Source organism: Gymnogyps californianus, chromosome 1, assembly GCF_018139145.2.
Source record: "Gymnogyps californianus isolate 813 chromosome 1, ASM1813914v2, whole genome shotgun sequence".
In the NCBI taxonomy this organism is placed as follows: domain Eukaryota; kingdom Metazoa; phylum Chordata; class Aves; order Accipitriformes; family Cathartidae; genus Gymnogyps; species Gymnogyps californianus.
Window position 1 is genome coordinate 202,774,260 of NC_059471.1, and position 20,317 is coordinate 202,794,576.

A 20,317-nucleotide genomic window follows, 5' to 3' on the forward strand; every position below is an offset into this window, starting at 1 on the left:
TTCTTCATTAGCTTTATTTTGAACTTTATTAGCAGTATTACCCTTGCAAAACAGTGCTGCATGATTCTTTTATCTCTGTATTTTCAGGATCTTTGTCCCTTTCTGGTATTCTTCTTCCCAGAATGCATTGTTTGTAACATTATATAGTCATCCTGAATTGTGTCCCCTATATGGAATTCCATTCTTTTTCTTTTTAGATTGATAGTCATTCTGTGATTATAATCCTGCAAACACATATCTTTAGTAAACAGAACTACTCACAAATGCAACAGTCCACTTTGTGTGGGATTGAGCTACAGTATGTACTCAGGAAGTGACACTTTGTACTACATTCTGACATTTGCTCTCCAAATTAATTAAAATAATCTTAATATCAGTCATGTTATTCCATGTTGCCACATGTACCAGTGTTTTTGCTGACTGGTCAGTCTTTATATAGATGAAGTCTTATTTTTTGGTTTACCAGTGTAAGGATAGCATTGTCAGATCAATACTCTTTACTTTCACTTTTTAGCTAATAGTTTCTGAATAAAACATAGATTTTTTTTTTTTCTTCTTGTTATCATAGAAACAAAATTTCATGCTTATGTTCACCTATATGCTTGAAAGAACTGAAAATTTTAAACATTAGTAAGAACAATATTTCATCCCTTGCTGAGAATGTCTTCATGGGCTGTACAAAACTGGAGCAGTTCAATGCCAGGATGAATGCTCTTGGTAAGTATCTGTGAAAATAGGATCCACCTTCTAGAAACAATTCCAAGTCACAAAATTCCTCAGTCACCAGCATTTGGAGTCTTGGGAGAACAGAGAAAGAGAATACCACATATACTTGTCCTTGTTTATACAGTTCTCTAAGCATCAGTTTTTGATCACTGTTGGAAGCAGTATACTTCCAGTGGGGCTTGATGGACATTTGATCTGACTCGGCGTAATTCATCTTGTTTTTACATTTGTAATGGATGCTATAAAAATGGTTGAATGTACTTGAGATCATGTATACTGTTGGGGAAGGTTCAAGGCAGAGGAAATCGTTCAAAGTTAGCTTGTAAATCTAGTAGTAATACAGGTTTAATACTGTACTGAAATGCATACCATACAAGCATCCTGGCTTGTATCAGAAATAGTGTGGCCAGCAGGACTAGGGAAGTGATCGTCCCCCTGTACTCGGCACTGGTGAGGCCTCACCTCGAATACTGTGTTCAGTTTTGGGCCCCTCACTACAAGAAAGACATTGAGGTGCTGGAGCGTGTCCAAAGAAGGGCAATGAAGCTGGTGAAGGGTCTAGAGAACAGGTCCTGTTGAGGAGTGGCTGAGGGAACTGGGGTTGTTTAGCCTGGAGAAAAGGAGGCTGAGGGGAGACCTTATCGCTCTCTACAACTACCTGAAAGGAGGTTGTAGCGAGGTGGGTGTTGGTCTCTTCTCCCAAGCAACAAGCAATAGGACGAGAGGGAAAGGCCTCGAGTTGTGCCAAGGGAGGTTTAGATTGGATATTAGGAAAAATTTCTTCACCGAAAGGGTTGTCAAGCATTGGACCAGGCTGCCCAGGGAAGTGGTTGAGTCACCATCCCTGCAGGTATTTAAAAGCTGTGTAGATGTGGTGCTTAGTGGTGTACTTGGCAGTGTTAGGTTTATGGTTGGACTTGATGATCTTAAAGGTCTTTTCTAACCTAAATGATTCTATGATTCTAAGTATTACCACACTATAGCCAGCATTGTTTTCTGAATAAGATAGAATGTTTGATTCACTTGCCTGAACGCAGGTGTCATTTGAGATACCCTGATGTATCCTACTTGGCTTACAGCTTCTGGTCCAGAAAAAGCAGGTCTTCCATAGCTCCTGTGTTGTATCTCCAAACCATGAGCAGATAGCTCAATATCCTGGTTTTGGCTGGGATAGAGTTAATTTTCTTCCTAGTAGCTGGTACAGTGCTGTGTTTTGGATTTAGTGTGAGAATACTGTTGATAACACACTGATGGTTTAGTTGTTGCTAAGTAGCGCTTATCCTAAGTTGAGGATTTTTCAGTTTCCCGTGCTCTGCCAGCAAGCAGGTGTGCAAGAAGCTGGGAGGGAGCAGAGCCGGGGCAGCTGACCTGAACTAGCCAAAGGGGTATTCCATACCATGGAACATCATGCCCAGTATGTAAACTGGGGGGAGTTGGCCAGGAGGGGCAGATCGCTGCTGGGGCATCGGTCAGCGGGTGGTGAGCAGTTGCATTGTGCATCACTTGTCTTTTCTTGGGTGTTATTTCTTTTTTTTTTTTTTTGTTATATTCCTTTTCATTACAATTATTATTATTGTATTGTTATTATTGTTCTTAGTAGTGTATTTTATTTTACTTTAGTTATTAAACTGTTCTTATCTCAACCCACAAGTTTTACCTTTTTTTTTCCCTCCTCCCCACCCCACTGGGAGGTTGGAGGGGGAAGTGGCTGCGTGGTGCTTAGTTGCTGACTGGGGTTAAACCACGACACTCAGGTACCATAGGGCAGATCACCTTCACTAGAACCCAGTGTTTAAACAATTGAATTGAGTCCAGAGTGTGTTTCAGTGGCTTAGCATATTTTATGCAAAGGTGTCAAAATTAATTTACCTATGAAAAATACAAATTACATAAATGAGATTTTAATGATACTGCAGGAGTTCATAAGTTACTGTCAGAATTTATTTCTGTCTTCAAGACATAAAATCTTCCATTTTGAAATTATTGTCACAGTATTTCAGAATGTAGCTCTTATACCTGCATTAAACACAGCTGAACTGTTAGAGTCATTTTTATGTGCATAAGACCCACCACTCACTGGGTGAATTATGGGAATGTTATCTATACTGGCAATGCAGTAAAGTGTAGGTAAGATTATTTCAGTGTTTAATGCCAATATGAGATGAAGTATAATAGTATGTAATGTGATAAAAGCTAATACATTAACTCGGTTCTAAACTTCTTTCATTTTGGGAGTTTAGTTTTAAATAAGCTTTAAAAAAAAAGATTCAGATTCTGCCTTGGGTAGCTTGTACAAAGATCTGTGTATAGAAGATGATAGACTGACCTTTTAGTCTGTCTTTGATTTTAAAAAATTCCAGTCTTAAAAATAATTTAAACAGTTCTGAAAAGTAATAGGATTAACCTCTTTTTCTGCTCTAGAAATAATACCTGACTTGTCATCCAGCATAACAAGCTTAAAATTATCCCAAAATCGTTTTATTAATGTTCCAGAAGCACTTCTTCTTCTACCACAGTAAGTTATTATTTTATTTATTGTAGTTAATGACAAGTTCTTGATGAAGAAAATCTCATGGCAAGACATTTGTTAAGCAGAAAATTCTGCATGTTTTACTGATTTTCAGGCAATCTTTTCTAACAGGTTAAATCCAAAACTTAGTAGCTTTTAACTGAAGACAAATCAGTCACATTTTCATCATTATTTTGAGAAATTCTGTTCCTCAGATTCAAATCATTGTTATTGAAAATATATTGCTTGACTGCTGAAGCTGACAATTCTTGCTGAGAAGACCAGAATGAATTTATTTTCTTGAAACCAACAGTAAAAAGATACTGGCAATTTTTCCTTTTCAAGAAGTTCTGCAGACTTTTGCACAAGGCTACTGAGATTTCACTTCCCAAATATCACAAGATACTTATTCTCAAAGAATGACACTTCCTCTAGATGGAATTGTGATAGAGATGCATGTGACATTTATTTTGCTATACCTTCAAAGCATTACTCATGTGAAAATCAGACTTCTGCTTTTTTTTATAGAAGTTACTGACCTTAACAGGTCACTAGAATCAGATTGTGGAAGGAGTGCTTGGAAGGGATGATCAGATCAGTTATCTGATAGATGTGGGTAGATGTGAGTGCTGATGGCACCGTGGGGAGGGCAGATCCACAGATTTGTGAACTTACATTAATCAAATTTACATAGAGCACATCTTTATTAACATGATATTACACTGTTTCAGCATGCTAACATTTATATTCACAGCAGCAAATTTAATGGATGTGTTGAAAAAGGTGCAGCTTTCAGGTTCTACATCTCCCAGCCCAGACAAATCAATAAGGAGTTGCATGGATTTTTGGCATGCTTCATGTTCCACAGTAACATAAACAGCATATTTGTCCAACAGATGACTTACAGAAATGAAATGTTCTTTTTTATGTAGTTCTTAAATACATGTGTGGTTGAACTATATAATTTAGGCACATACATATATTTACAAACATATATTCATAGAAACATTCTGATGAAAGAGTGAGGTATCCATACCATCTGATGTTAGTCTCCTAAGTTAGGAGCAAGAAAGAGAGCAGTTCAGATCCCCTAGTGAGGCTCCATAGTTTATAAGTGGAATCTTGGATTCTGGAAAGTTGATAATACCAGGAAGTTGCCCATTGCTTTTTTTTTAATTTGAAATTTATAAAAAAGCACATGAAAATATGTATTAGTATTGTGTTAGATTTGCACTACAGGAGTGTGAACCATATTTATCTGTGTCTTCTACTAATCTGAACAGAGCCATGCATGTCTGCAAATCATAGAAAGAAGAAGGAAGTGGACTATTATTACAATATGTACACTTATTTAAAGTGACTCTTTAATTTACTATCCGAAACATATACACACAGTACAGTGTGGATGTTTATTTTCATCACCAGACAATTTCATTCAGAGACAAATACATTGAAAGAATATTATACTGAATCAATCATATGTATTTTCTTACAGTTTTTTTCTTGGGTAATGAAGACCTACTTATAATATTATTTTAATTACTTTTGCTTGTAGTAGTAATTATCTATCTTCTTCTGTCTACATTCCTGTCAGAAAACTGTCTCTTCTGATATCTAATCCATTTGTTTATTTATTAAAAATTAATACAGTTCCCGTTAATCTCAGGTGTTTTTTTTTAATTTGCTAACATATCTCTTTTTTATTTTCATGTTTTTAGTTTGCGATCAGTAGATTTAAGCCAAAACAAGATCATAAGCCTGCCTGGACCAATGCACTGGAAATCATTAAACTTAAGGGAGCTGTTATTTAATCATAATCAAATAGACGTCTTGGACTTGAGTGAAAAGGCATGTGCATGGTCTAGGCTAGAAAAGCTACACCTGTCCCACAACAAGTTAAAGGAGGTAAAGTGTAAGATTCTACCTAAAGAAAATGAAATCACTTTTCAATTGAATGCAATTTTTCAATGTACATTTGATTTTCATGTCGCCTTTCATATCGTTGTAAATTCTATTAGTAAAATGGTATGTAAGTGCAAATAGTACTTCCTGTGAATGAAAATCACCATATTCTATTAAGCTTTTCTGTCTGGAATGTCTCATATAATCAGTTTGTACAATAAATTCATTATGAGGTCCTTTGTCTATTAGTGTGGGATATTAGGCCTGTTTATTAAAAAAAGTTAAACTACAGCAGTAAAAATAATATCTAGTTTTGTTAAATGTTTAATGTATTCATGCTCATACATTTTTTTTTAACATTTAGTTGCCCATTAAATGTTCTTTTATTTAGATTCCTCCTCAGATTGGCTTCCTAGAGAACTTAACTTCTCTGGATGTAAGTCATAATCCCGATTTGAGATTCTTTCCAGATGAAATGGGAAGACTGTCCAAAATCTGGGATCTTCCTTTGGAAGGACTCCATCTTAATTTAGACTTCAAACATGTGGGATGCAAAGCCAGAGACATTATCAGGTTTGTTGCCCTATTGTTCTTGAATATTCTTGTTTTGCTTTCTTGGGATATGCAGTAAGCATTAAGAAAACAACATAACCTTTTGAAAAGATGCACTGGTTTGTCGTATGAAATCCAGCATGCTACTCTGTGGAAGGTATCATATCATATCAACACACACACATAAAATAGATTATAGTGATTTAGACTATAATAGTATTACTTCTTGAATTTGATGGTTCTATAAACCATGCAATAAATGGTGCTTACCAATTATTTCTAATGTTTCTTGTGTTCCCAAGTGCATTGCACAGAGCACATTTTTGGGTAATTACAAAACAAAAAAAGACACTTTATGAATTAAGCTTTAACTTTCAAATCAGAAATTAGAATAGACTGTTAAAATCCCAATAATACCAAACAGATATTGAAAATTTGACGAAAATGGTATGGGTTTAGATTTTTCCTTGCTCTTGGGTTCTGATGGTATTTTTATTATACACTTCTGTGAGTTCTGCAAACTTTTTTATGCCAGATTTCTTCAACAACGACTGAAGAAGGCTGTACCTTATAACAGAATGAAGCTCATGATTGTTGGAAACACTGGCAGTGGGAAAACTACCCTGCTACAACAGCTAATGAAATGCAAACGAACAGAATTGGGCTCTCCAAAAGCTACTGTAGGCATTGATGTAAAAGACTGGATCATTCAAGGGAAAGGCAAAATGAAGAAAGAGCTTATATTAAATGTGTGGGATTTTGGAGGTATTTCAAGAGCTTATTGTCCTTTACTATTGTTTTTTTCTAACACATTAATGCATTACTTATTCTTAGAGTCAGCCTATGAAATTTTGAATTGTGGACAGTAGAATCATGCAAACTTAAACCAAAAGTCAAGTGATCGCTTATAAATTAGTGAATTCTGTAAATTGGCAGCTAATCCCTCAAATTTAATATAAAGCCTCAGGAATTTCTCATCACCACATGTGGTCTGACCACTCATTTCAACCATAGCACTCTAGAACTGTCATTTCAGAATAGTAAGAAACTGCTTGTAATCACCAGAAGAATCATCTTCCGCTCAACTCTGTTTCTCCCTTTTGTAGTCTGGGTCTCTCTAGGCTCTACAGTGTCACTGTTTCGTAAGGTCACAGAAAACAAAGAGCTTAGGGGGAGTCTTTGAACTTTGGGCTTTCAGAAAACTGTCTATGTTTGGGGGACTCCAGCAGCACTTCTAAAATTCAGGGGTATTTTAGGCTATAGAAAAATTATTTTTAAACGTTGGTCCCTGATCATTTAAATATAGTCTATATCACAATGGATAAGCACAGAAGAGCAGCATTCAAGCTGAATGTCCAGCTTCAATTGTGATTTTAAGTGCTTAATCATGTGAATTTAGGAGTCTTATTTTAAAGTTGCTGAAAGGATAGGAGAAAGGGAGGGAAGAAGGAAGGAAGGGAAGGAAGGAGTGAGGGAGAAATTCAATATTGGAGTTTTAAAAGAATTATGACCTTTCAAGTTGTCTTTGCAGCAACCATGTTTATCCAGTTGTTAAATCTTACACTTCTTGATTTAAAACTAGCTTACATATTTCAACACTACACTTCAGTCAATGAGCTACCACAGATTACCTACCTAAAATTCATAGTTATTACAGGTTTCCTGTCAATTTAGATAATTTTCTGTAAGCATTAATTTAATTTGTGAATTAGTGATCTGAGAATGACTGTTCTCCTGCCTTTTTGTGATCTGAAGATGTTCAATGAGGGAAGTACTGAAGAGTGGAAATTTTTTATCATTAGGACAAGAAGAGTTCTACAGTACCCATCCTCATTTTATGACCCAAAGAGCTCTATATCTTGCTGTTTATGATCTCAGCAAAGGACAAGCAGAGGTGGATGCTATGAAGCCGTGGCTTTTTAACATCAAGGTAAGCCATAGATATGTACAGAATGGAATTATACTTTCCAGGGAGCAAAGGACAAGCAGAGGTGGATGCTATGAAGCCATGGCTTTTTAACATCAAGGTAAGCCATAGATATGTACAGAATGGAATTATACTTTCCAGGGAGCTGTTGGTGAATAGCAAATTAACCACAAATATTTTTAGTTAGTGGAAGAGGAAAGAAGCTCTTCAGCAAATAAAAATAGTAAGATGAAACAAGAGCTGAAATACATCATATATTGGATATGAAAATATTTGTAGACATACAAAGACGTGATCAGCATAATTTTGTACTTAAAATCATACAGAGTGATGTGCAAAAGAATAGTTTGTATGTTCTGGCAATATTTTGAATTGACTGATAAAAATAAGAAAGGGATAGTATTAAAGGGATGACGAGTTAAACCTGCTTTTTCTTTTACGCCATTGTGAATTCTGGGGAAATCAGAATTTGACTAATTTAAAACTGACTAGATGCAGATTTGAAATGATGCTGTTAAGTGTATGCTTAGCATCCTATTTTTAATAGGAATGATTCCAGGACTGTGGTAGGGAAATTGGTGTGAGAATCTGCCTATATATTTTTCTTTTGCTCTAAGTGTTTTATTTTCATTTGATGGAATCACGCCATGGTGGGCATTACTTGTCTTTTCCTTTTGTATGACGGTTAGCCTTGGCTGGGCAATGCAATTACCTAAAGATTTTGTATACTGATCCTGTTTGTTAAACTTGTCTTTTTCACTCTTTTCACCTTGAGCAGTGGTACAGGACAGAGGGTTACAGTCAGTTTAGTGTTGATGAAGACCATTTCTGATGTCTTATCATTTGCTATGCTGTACTTGCTGGTGTTTCATTGCTGCACTGTTGCGATGACAACTAGCAGAGTACGCTTTGCTTTTCCATTTTGTTGGGCGTTTTTAATGAAAAATACAGTTGTCCCTCTGTTTTACTGACAATGTTATTAATCTGTGAAGTATGAAATCCAGATCTACACTGCTTCCTTTTAGAAAAAGCTGATTTTTTAGTATTTCTATTTGGAAATAAACTGCTCTCTGTATGTTAAAAAAATACGTTTCTTATTTATAGGCTGCTGCATTTTTACTGCCTTATCCAGTCAAGGCTATTATATGGGATTGCAGTTTAAACTTACTCTGAATAGACATGAAATAGTATTTCAGATTTCAAACTTATCTAAAAGAGGTGTATTTAAAGAGGGAGAAACAGTTGCTTTTTTCGTTGTATTGATTGTTTTGACTAAATTGCTCGCATTTTATGTGGATATAAAATAACATCAACATTCACTATTGAGTTAATCGACTGTATGGATCTTATTAACAGGCTCGAGCTTCAACATCCCCCGTCATTCTTGTTGGCACTCATTTAGATGTTTCTGATGAAATGCAGCGTAAGGCCTGCATAAGTAAAATTACTAGAGAGCTGTTGAATAAGCGAGGCTTCCCAGCAATCCAAGATTATCACTTTGTGAATGCTACGGAAGAATCCGATTCCATTATCAGACTTCGGAAAATCATAATAAAGGAGAGTCTTCACTTCAAGGTAAGCTACATACTGTTCATAATGTTGAAAACATTCTAGTTTTAGTTAAGTAAATAGGTTTTTAAACATTAATTAATACATAATTAAATACATTTTTAGTGTGATAGCAAACTCATCTTGCCTTCTATAAAATGTTACACACAGCAAAATAATGAAGGAAAATCACCAGGTTTGTTTTCATTTAATTTTCTACCAAAAAAATCAACTTAATAAAAATCTCAGGTAAGTTATGTTTTCAAGCATTAGGGCCATAAATAGAATATTTAATTAAAAATAGGCCATCTTTTTCTTACGAAGAAATCTGATCAAAAGCTGTTTTTTGTTGGATGGCAACATGTAATTGCAATAATAAGTATTGCAAGATTTCAGGGGACCAGGAAATGAGACTTTATGATTTCTGAAAGCCAACTAATTCTCCATTTAGTGATTCTCCATTTTACATACTGTGAAACTATTCCTAGAAAGAGGAAAGTGAATTAAAGCAGGAAAAGAAGACCCTTGGACTGAATGATCCTCCGAAATTGGAGAATCTGCACTCGTAGTCCTGTTGTCTCCAGAGTCATCCCTACCACTCATTCCCTGCTATCTCCTTAGCCACTGCATAAAGCTCTAAGTGTGAATGACAAGGACGAAGAGACTACCCCAGGCATGGAGCTTATAGAAAGACAGGATCCAATCCGTAGCAAAAAGAATATACATATTTTTATGTTTTCATTTATACAATATCAATCATGTATAGTGTCATAACATCTTAAAGAGAAAACGTGATGTCCTGTGCTACTGAAGTCAATGGCAGAACTTCATAAATCATAGCAGAGCCCAAATTTCTTCTGGATTCCTGCTCGGAAGATTTTATAGAGCAAATGCTGTATTTATGACCAGCCTCACACTGGTGATGTTACAAAGGAGAGAAAGAGTGCACACACCTCTTCTTTCTCTCTCAGAAACTACCAGCTTAGCCACGTCCATAATCTGCCTAACTTCATTCCACAGTTCAAAGAATAGCTAACCAGTGCTAAGTGGCAATGAAGTGGCCTATTTGGGTGGAATGGATTAATTCCACTTCTCATACATCCAGTAGGCATGAATAGATCTGGTGTTTGTAAAGGTATATGTAGCCCTATATCTAACTGTACTTCTTCAACACTCAGGAGAAGTTCTGCTTTTTGAAAACATTTCACTCTTAGGGACCTAAAAATTGTTCCTGTAACATCCAGTTCTCTTGTGACTATGACTTAAACTGATGCTTAAACTTCCACACAAATGTAAGGTAGCCTGAAGGAAAGGAGATAGTTTCCATAAATAATGTAGAACTTTGTGAAAGGAGTGTTACAAGGCACCTGTTTAGAAGTTAGACAAAGTGAGTTAAGTATTCAACGTTGTCATCAAGTGCTCTGAGTCTTTGAAATTACACAAGGTACTAATTACATTTTCAGAAGGTACTAATTACATTTTCGACACATAAAAATACCACAGTGCATTGGTGTTTAACTTCTTTGAGAGGAAGATTACAAACTAAGAAGCCAATTTGGAAATGCTGGGAAAATTGTTTCCCGTTTCCTCAAAAAAATGACTAGCTCAGCACCCATGGAGAATGAAGAACCTGGTTGGGTGCTAGCTAATACCAAAGGTCAAAGAATGTCTCCAGGAAGGAACTCAGGCTTAGGAAACAGGGGCAAAGCATCCGATTCTGTTTCCCCTAAGTGTCACTAACCTGCCTAAATTTGTTTCTTCCTCCCCTCTTGTCCACTGGCTATCAGCAGTGGAGACTTTTAATTGAGCTACTACCCTTTTCCCCCAGTTTATCTAAAGACATGTCTAGAGATATTACAGATTACGGGAGGTATCTTTTTTTTTTATTCATTTGCCTATTGTCTTGTGTTAACCTGAGATGTATGACATTATCTGTTCATACAGTGAATATTTTCCTCTTACTTGAAATCAAAGCTTCTCTTTGAAATGATGTCTTCTGAGAAGACATCATTTTTCGGTTTTTGTGTACATGTAATACAGAAATATTTTCTTCTTTGAGTATTCATTTATAGAAAGACATTCATATTATAATTCTGAAAGAAGAATGAGTTATATCTACCTTTCAGAAGCCACATTAGTCAATAAATGAGTGTTCTTGTTCCTTCTTGCTGCAACTATTGAGTGGACATACCCACCTTACATCTTAGTTTTATTGTCTGCATTTCACATGAATAAATTAATACATTTAAGATTATTATTCTTAATTATACAGATCAGAGATCAACCAGTGGTTGGTCAGCTAATTCCTGACAGCTACCTGGAGCTGGAGAAGAGAATTTTGCTGGAACGTAAAAATGTCCCAATTGAATTTCCTGTGATTGATCAGAAACGCTTACTGGAACTGGTACAAGAAAGCCAGTTACAATTGGATGAAAATGAACTCCCTCACGCGATTCACTTTCTGAATGAATCAGGTAAAATATTATGTTCAATGTATGTTTGTTAGCACTTTGTTGCAAATCTGCAGCAGACCGACCTGTACGCATTCTTAAATCTCGCACAAGGTTGCCACAAAGTGTTGAGCTGAAATGCTTAAGCTTGGGTAACAGTGGTTTGATAATCAAGGTTGTTATCATAAAGGAATTCCATGATATAAAGGATCACTACTGTAACAATTTATATCTCTTACCCCTCCTTGAAAACATCATACCTGCTGGTTAGACAGCACAGTTTCTGAAGAAAGATGCAATTGCTGTAATAGCTTGAATAGAATAGTGGTTAGATGAATATATGTAACAGCTTATCTCAGCCATACAGACTTCATAAGATTAAATAATAAACCACACAGAGCACAGCTGCTTGGCAAAAAAACGAGTCAGATTGCAAATCTAACAAAGCATCTGAAAATAAAGGTAAAGCTGAACAAACCGTGAAAACCATGATTGCATTCTACTTCCTGAGATATTGACATAAATTCAGTAGCTGTATTTATTATTCAAATTGCTTATGTCAAGTCACATAAGAAAAACAGCCCAGAGTGGGGTGTTTACTTTGCTTAATATGGAGCTTGAGAAATGCATTGCTAATTACAATATTCTTTGCACAGGTGTACTCCTTCATTTTCAAGACCCAGCACTACAGCTGAGAGATCTGTATTTTGTAGATCCTAAGTGGCTGTGTAAAATCATGGCACAGGTTAGACTCTGGTTACTTTTTGTATCTACATTCATGGAACGTTTTCCCCTGTCTGAAACCACTGTAACTTATCAGTGATTCTTCTTCACCATTTCTTTACTGTTCTGTGCCCTAGAATTTTCTCAGGACCCAGATTGGTTTATCTGGCTCTTTCTGTTTCGTTTGCTTTCTAGACAACTGTCTGTCTCAGTGGTTCTATGTTCTTACGCTGCAATGTGCAATATCATTTAAACTGCACCGGACACAAGAACACATGTAGAATAGAAAAACCCCATACATATTGTAATCCTGCAATATGTTGCAATAGGTTGAGATGAAAGCTGGAACTTTGGATTAAAGTAGTAAGAATGGGGGAAGAAGAGTCATTGTATGCTTGGTACTGATGGCAGAGGAAAGTGAGTGATATGGATTCACATGTTGGGATGGGAGAGTAGCAGACTTGACTGCTTAAGTGAAACCATCATTGAAATGTTGGATCTAGAAACGCTCTCAAAAATTTTTCTGTATATTCAGATTTCCTAACCTCTGAAACTTTACCTTGCATTCAGTGCAGGAAATGGGATGGCAAAAATGTAAGTTTGAGCCTTTAAAGCTGGTGGGATTAAGAGTGAGAAAAGACCTAGAAGATCACAACACACAATGAAAGCTGCTGAAGAATGGTAGCACACAAGTAGCTTGGACAGGTTAAATTTTTTCACTGCTCTCTTCTTGCTGGCTAGCATTATGGAAATGTTTGGTTTCACTGTGAAATGGAGTCCATTTTTCCTCCCCTAAATAATAGGCTACCAAATAATTCAGGGAACAGAGTTTGTCAGGAAAATGCCATCTAATGATGACTGTACACCTGAAATTGTTTTACTTTTTTTGAAAGATTCTGACGGTGAAAGTGGAAGGCTTTTCTAGATATCCTAAGGGAATTGTAAAGCGTTCAGATGTGGAAAAATTCCTTTTAAAGAAGAGCAAGTTTCCTAAGATCTACATGTCACAGTACTTTAAGCTTCTGGAAAAGTTTCAGATTGCTTTGCCATTAGGAGAGGATCAACTACTAATCCCAAGCAGGTAACCAAAGAGCTAAACCCACAAGTGACAGCCATAGAGATTGATCAAAATAAAAACCTCCCATCAGGCTAACTAGTTTAACTGATCATCAAAGCAATTTAGTATATGAAAGTATGATATATACTTAGTACACTACGTTTTAGTAAATGCTTTCAGAGACATGTTAAGCTGATCTTGTAGCAGATAAAGCTTACATCATATTAACGTGGTGGGTAAATGGAATCTATAAATGATAAAATGTTTTATGAGGATAATATTTCTTTTGCAGTTACCATGCTTTGAGACTACAGCAGGAAGATTATAATTTACCTTTATATTGCAGTGTGCCAGCATTACAGATATTTATTGCAATATAAAAGATAACCATGAATTTCTGTAGCCTGTTTGCTTGGAGTGAGAACCACAGTCAAGTTACTCAGAGGCAGTATCTCCTCCAAACAGTCTAGTTATTAAATGTGGTGACAAAGAAGCGTTATGAATTTGAACGTGGTCTTTTTGCTTTATCTGAAGCAGACAACAGTTTCTCTGCCTCGGTTACAGATTTCCCTAATGTGTTTAATAATGCTTGTGTTGCTTAATGGAGAGAGTGTTGCGTGGTTGCATTGATCAGAGTTTCTACATTCTTCAAAGTCCTGGGATAGGAAGATTTTATCTAAATCTCTTACTTGGTTATACTTACATATAAGATGTGTCTCGGGTTTTTCTCACATTTACATTCGATATCTAATGATTGTTAGTGAGGTTCTGTTGGGTTTAAATTACAGCACAACTTCACTTTAGCAAGCAGAATAAGCACATACACTATCTGTCTGCTCCCTGATCATTTGAATCATTCATTCATTAATAAATAATACATTTTACATAATAAATAATGTATGTCATCAGTCAGTTTGGATAAAGTACATCATTAAATACTGTCTAATATTTTTATTCTTTCAGTTTGTCTGATCACAGACCTGTTATAGAGCTTCCCCACTGTGAAAATTCAGAAATTATCATCAGGCTTTATGAGATGCCGTACTTTCCTATGGGATTTTGGTCCAGGCTGATCAACAGGTTGCTTGAAATATCACCTTACATGCTGTCAGGAAGAGGTACAAATTAAAAGCAATAGTGAGCATGTTTGCTTTGAATGCCAACACCTGCATGTTAAAGCTCTAATCTCCAACATGGTTTTGCTTTAGCTAATTTCTGGCCACTTCACAAATGTGAGAAAAAGAGCAGTGGTCATTTTTGTAACTTTGATATATCCAGGAACAGATAGTGCCTGATCTTTACAGTGGTGTGCAAAAGAAAGTGAAGGTTGTCAGCAACCTATTTCTCTCCTTCACATGCTAGAGATGGAGGAAATCCTTGTATTTATGCAATATTGCCATTCACTTCTACAAAGAATACAGGAAAGGATATGTCTTCCACACAGAAAACCAAACTGCTTTTCTTCAGGTTCATTGATTCTCCCTTTATGAAAGTCTAAAAACTTTGCTTTTATCAGAAGGGCGGGGGTCTTTAATTTTTTTCCGATAATTCCGTGCTTTGACATGAGATCTGTCTGCTGAACTTTGCAATTTCATTCATCTTTGTTTTTTTAATGTGTGATTTACGAATACCGGTGACAAGTAAAGTATGAAAAATATGCATTGCTAATGCTCTACAAATATGATTTATGACTGCCTGCTCTCCTGACATTCAATTTCCTCCTGAGCATAGAATTCCAGTCGCATCTTGCTATTTCATGAGTATGTGATAGTGGAAAAATTTAAATCACTGACTTTTTTTCATATGCTGCCTAAGGTATTCTGTGTTCGAACCTGAATGTACCTAAGCATTTCTGTAATCCCTACATGCATCACCTGCTACATGACTTACCATCTGATTAAATATTTAGTTTGTGGATATGCCTTATAGAACTGAACACCAGTTGACATATGTTCAGCTTTTGTGGGGCTATTCTGTCTGCAAAGTTCTAGCCTTTATTTTGTCTGTTATTTGGATAGGCATAAACCTACAGTCATAATTAAATATTTAAAGTACCGTGAATTATTCCAAATATTTTAAAATATGACATTCCTATTGGCGATCAGATTTTTAATCTAATTTTGTATTTTCTAGAGCGAGCTCTTCGTCCTAATAGAATGTATTGGAGACAAGGCATCTACTTGAATTGGTCTCCTGAAGCTTATTGTCTAGTGGAATCAGCAGTATTTGACAACAACCCAGACAGTTTTTTGAAAATTACAGCACCTTCTTGCAGAAAAGGTTAATTATTCCTGAGCCTGATTTTTGCTCCAGTTTGATTGCAGCTTGGCATTTTGGTTTGTTGTGCTTTTGCCTTTGGAATGTAGAGTTTAGCTTTGTAATTGCAAGTATGGCAGATTGAGGCTGTAATTTCCCTCTTTTGGTTTCTTAAAGGGTGCATCCTTTTGGGGCAAGTTGTGGATCACATAGATTCTCTTATGGAAGAATGGTTTCCAGGTTTGCTGGATATAGATGTATGTGGTGAAGGGGAAACACTGTTGAAGAAATGGGCTCTGTACAGCTTTCAGGATGGTGAAGAACACCAAAAAATACTACTTGATGACTTACTTAAAAAAGCTGAAGAAGGTATATATTTATGCCATTTGAGGTATATAGAGGTACACCTGTATGTAGGTAAATATTATATGACATCCCCTTTATAACATTTGGGTACTTCACATTATTTTAAAATGTTTAATTTCTGTAAGAAATAATTACAGTGTAAGTCTGTCGCAGTTTCGGCTGGGATAGAGTTAATTCTCTTCTTAGTAGCTGGTACAGTGCTGGGTTTTGGATTTAGTGTGAGAATAATGTTGATAACACGCTGATGTTTTAGTTGTTGCTAAGTAGCGCTTATGTTAAGGATTTTTCAATTTCCCAGTTATTAACAGTTATTAAACTGTTCTTATCTCAACCCACGAGTTTTACCTTCTTTCCCGATTCTCCTCCCCATCCCACTGGGAGCAGGGAGGGGGGAGTGAGGGAGCAGCTGCGTGGTGCTTAGCTGCTGGCTGGGGTTAAACCACGACAAAGTGAAAAGCAACTTGTTCTTTTTTTTATGTAAGAGCTATCTGTATAAGTATAGAATATGGGACAGATTGCAGCTAGTCTGTGTAGTCGTGTATAAATGGCAATAATGAAAAGAATCATTTTGTCATGATACTGATAAATGCAACTTCATTCATGGAATTGAATCCAGCACATAGTAAAACTGATACTAGATCTTTTGGTTGGACCATGTACAACAGTAATTTAAAAGGCAATATTCAGGATGACATTCTGCATACTAACAGAATTCTTTCTTTTAATAGGCAGAAAAATAATCTCTTGGTTAGTTTGGTGTTGTTATATAGCAGCAGTTGCTATCACATTTGATTGGTACATATACAGAACCTTGAAAATACTTAAACATGTAAGATACGTTAAGTTGAATGGCAAACTTAATTAGTGTTCTGTCACATGTATATTTGTATGTATATGTTTATGTGTGTGTGTACATATATATACACACACACACATATGAATTTAATTTTAGGTACATTGATCATGTACACTCACAGAGATCCATGTACCTTTCAGTGCCTTTTGAACAATGACTACCCTTTTTTTTTTTTGTCTCATTTGTTTTTCCTAGGTGACCTTTTGGTAAATCCAGATCAACCAAGACATACCATTCCAATAGCTCAGATTGCTCCTGATCTGATATTGGCTGATTTGCCCAGAAATATTATGTTGAACAACGATGACCTGGAATTTGATGAAGCTCCTGAATTTCTCTTGGGTAAGCATTATTTTGTAGGGCTTTTTTACAGAGCTTATGTAAACAAATCTATTAAAGTCAGTTCTGCAACATATGGAAAACATTTTAGAGATTTCTTTTCTGTGGAAAAGTATTTTTTAAGGTATTCTGAATTTCAAATTATTGAGTTTTGAATTTTCCATTAACTTGTATGCTAGAACACTGTTTTTTATGTGGTTAGATTACTGATCAGGAAGCTTAACACAGCAGATGATCCACACATTTTAAAATAGGACCCTTTCAGCAATTTTTTTGCAAAACGGTTGATATCCCTTTGTTTTTAATATTCTTTTCAATTTTATCATTGAAAAGGTGATGGTGGATTTGGATCTGTGTACCGTGCATCCTATGGTGGAGAAGAGGTTGCCGTAAAGATTTTCAATAAACATACTTCCCTCAGGCTTCTAAGACAAGTAAGAAATATTGCCTTTTTTTCTGTAGTGCTGCTCTTGGAATACCAACCCTAGTGAACAGCTTAAAAAGCTTAAGTAAATTGCAAAACTTCACTCCAAAACATTTCTGAGTTTACTTCAGAGCTACAGAGGTTATACTATTTGCAGTATTTCATCTGATTTTACAATTTACAGGAGCTTGCAGTGCTTTGTCACCTCCATCACCCCAGTTTAGTGTCTCTGCTGGCTGCTGCAATCCGTCCCCGGATGCTGGTGATGGAATTAGCCCTTAAAGGATCTCTCGATCGTTTGCTTCAACAAGACAGTGCAAGTTTAACTAGAACACTTCAGCACAGGATAGCTCTACATGTAGCGGATGGCTTAAGGTAAATGTGACGTCTATGTTGCTGGAAAAACAGGATACAGTTGCAAGTAGGATATACTGCAAATGAAAAGCGTATATTTTCTTATATCTCAAGCAGAATATTCCCTGGGTCAGACAAATGCTTGTATTTTTATAATTGATTAGCTGATATATAACACAAATTTTTGTTACCTTTTTTTCCTGCTAACAAGTGGCGCTCATATAAGTAGAGAAATAGTAAGAGCTCTGGGTGAATTTCTATGTGGCTGTTGATTTAGTATTAAAATGTCAAAGAAATTAATTTAGTGCATTTTTAAAGTTCTGAAAGTCCATGAATGTCCTCAGGAGCTATTGAAGTGTGACTGTGAAATGACAAAACCTACAAAGGAGCTCAGGGACCAATGAAGCTTAAACTTCTAAGATTCAGTTTTCAAACTGCCAGTGACACTTCAGATGAGACTTGGTACTAAAATACAGCAATGTTTATGTGCCAGTAAACAGTATTTCAGAACAATTCTAAAGTCAATATCCAGTAAGGCAGTGTCATGTTGGTGATGTTTGACATTTTTTAACACAATATTTAACATTTGAAAGCACAATTTACTGTTGTGGGAATAATGCATTCAGTGTGTGTATAGATGCATCCCTGAATTATTAATGCTTTCAATAAATACTTTTTTGATTAACAGGTACCTGCATTCAGCAATGATCATCTACCGTGATTTAAAGCCTCACAATGTGTTGCTCTTTACCCTATATCCTAATTCAGCTGTTATTGCAAAAATAGCTGACTATGGTATTGCCCAGTATTGTTGCCGAATGGGAATAAAAACCTCCGAAGGCACACCAGGTATGGAAAAATGCTTTCGTTTACAGTGCATTATGTCAAAAAATAGCTAATATGATTTTTATGTAGTCTGTAAGAAGTAACTCAAATCTATACTCTAGTCAAAATCACGACGTAGTCCTAATCATATTACAAGTTGTGATGCCAGATTTATACCTCTTGGCCTTTCTTCCTAGTCATGTTTTAACCTTTTAGAAGAATCAAGGAGTATACTAAAGGTTTAAAAAGATAACAAATTAAATTACATGCATTCTTTATAATTTTTTGCTGTCTTGTTTTAGTATGGTTACTGTGATATTGAAATTATACTGCTAAAATTATTTGTTGTTTTAATTTTCAGTAATGCATAGGTAGGTCTTAACTTTTTTTTAAAGGCAATAAATACCTGCACTGTTCCCTGACTTTAGAGAGAACATATTAGCATCCATTTTAAAGCACTGAACAGTTCAACAACTTTGAAAAGTGCCTTTAGGTCTTGGAAATTGTGCATGAGGGTGTGACTTCAAGTGTTAAATGTTAGGCCTTCAGTAAAGACTGCAGACTTGCCCTTCATTTTCAGTATTCATTGATAAATGAATTGTTTTATGTGTAATGATGCAGGAGCTCTGTAACTGATGTACTGTCCTCTTCCTTTATGCTGATTGCTGATATTTTTGGAGATCTGCCACATGCGAACTATTGCCAGCCCAGAAATAGTGTGCCATTTTTGGTTTACTTCCTGTGACATTTTCATCAATAAGTGTTTGCTCTTAAAAGGATAAAGATGGCTTCATCTTGGTATGAATTGTAACTATTAATGAATTATTTATTTGCAGGATTTCGAGCACCAGAGGTGGCCAGAGGAAATGTTATTTACAATCAGCAAGCTGATGTTTATTCATTTGGCTTGCTGCTTTATGACATTTTAACAGGAGGGGGTAGAATAATGGAAGGCTTGAAGTTTCCAAATGAATTTGATGAATTAGCAATACAAGGAAAGTTAGCAGGTATGCCTTGTTTCTTAAAGTTTTAACATGAAAGTGGACCATTTGTCCTGCTTCCTCCAAAAATAACACCCCTCATGTTTTACATTGTATCTGACAGTGATCAGAGGATACTAAATAAGAGCAATTTTTAGAAGCTTCTCCTAGTTTCATGCAGTCTTGAAATAGTGAGAAATAGGCATCTATTCAACATCACATTGGTTATAATTTCATTGCAATTTCAAGGGATCTAGCTGGTTCACTTTATAAAGAAATAGAGGTTTTGTATACTTGGGACTTTATCCAGACCTAGCTAAAATGGATGTTGCTGAAGGTACCTTCTAATACCATGTCTAGACTTGACCCTTACATATTGCTCTGATAATGCATATCATGCACTAAAATAAACACAATTCCACTTCTGTTCTTTGATTGTGATACATTACATTAAAATATCCATTACTGAGAAGCTGCATATCTTAAAATCTTTAAAAAAACCCTTGAAATCTTATTTAAAAAA

General features: G+C 35.8%; 1 protein-coding gene across 1 annotated transcript in view; it reads left to right on the plus strand.

Moving 5' to 3' along the window:
• LRRK2 (leucine rich repeat kinase 2) overlaps positions 1-20,317 on the plus strand; it is a 74,383-nt gene that overhangs the window by 39,499 nt on the left and 14,567 nt on the right. The window contains exons 25-42 of the mRNA XM_050902507.1: positions 569-717; positions 3,148-3,241; positions 4,954-5,140; positions 5,529-5,710; positions 6,225-6,454; positions 7,492-7,619; positions 8,973-9,191; positions 11,437-11,638; positions 12,271-12,359; positions 13,231-13,418; positions 14,358-14,512; positions 15,528-15,674; positions 15,828-16,019; positions 17,068-17,214; positions 17,545-17,645; positions 17,820-18,010; positions 18,678-18,838; positions 19,651-19,821. Of these exons, the coding sequence (XP_050758464.1) occupies positions 569-717; positions 3,148-3,241; positions 4,954-5,140; positions 5,529-5,710; positions 6,225-6,454; positions 7,492-7,619; positions 8,973-9,191; positions 11,437-11,638; positions 12,271-12,359; positions 13,231-13,418; positions 14,358-14,512; positions 15,528-15,674; positions 15,828-16,019; positions 17,068-17,214; positions 17,545-17,645; positions 17,820-18,010; positions 18,678-18,838; positions 19,651-19,821 (2,933 nt within the window). The remainder of the gene's footprint in view (positions 1-568; positions 718-3,147; positions 3,242-4,953; positions 5,141-5,528; positions 5,711-6,224; positions 6,455-7,491; positions 7,620-8,972; positions 9,192-11,436; positions 11,639-12,270; positions 12,360-13,230; positions 13,419-14,357; positions 14,513-15,527; positions 15,675-15,827; positions 16,020-17,067; positions 17,215-17,544; positions 17,646-17,819; positions 18,011-18,677; positions 18,839-19,650; positions 19,822-20,317) is intronic.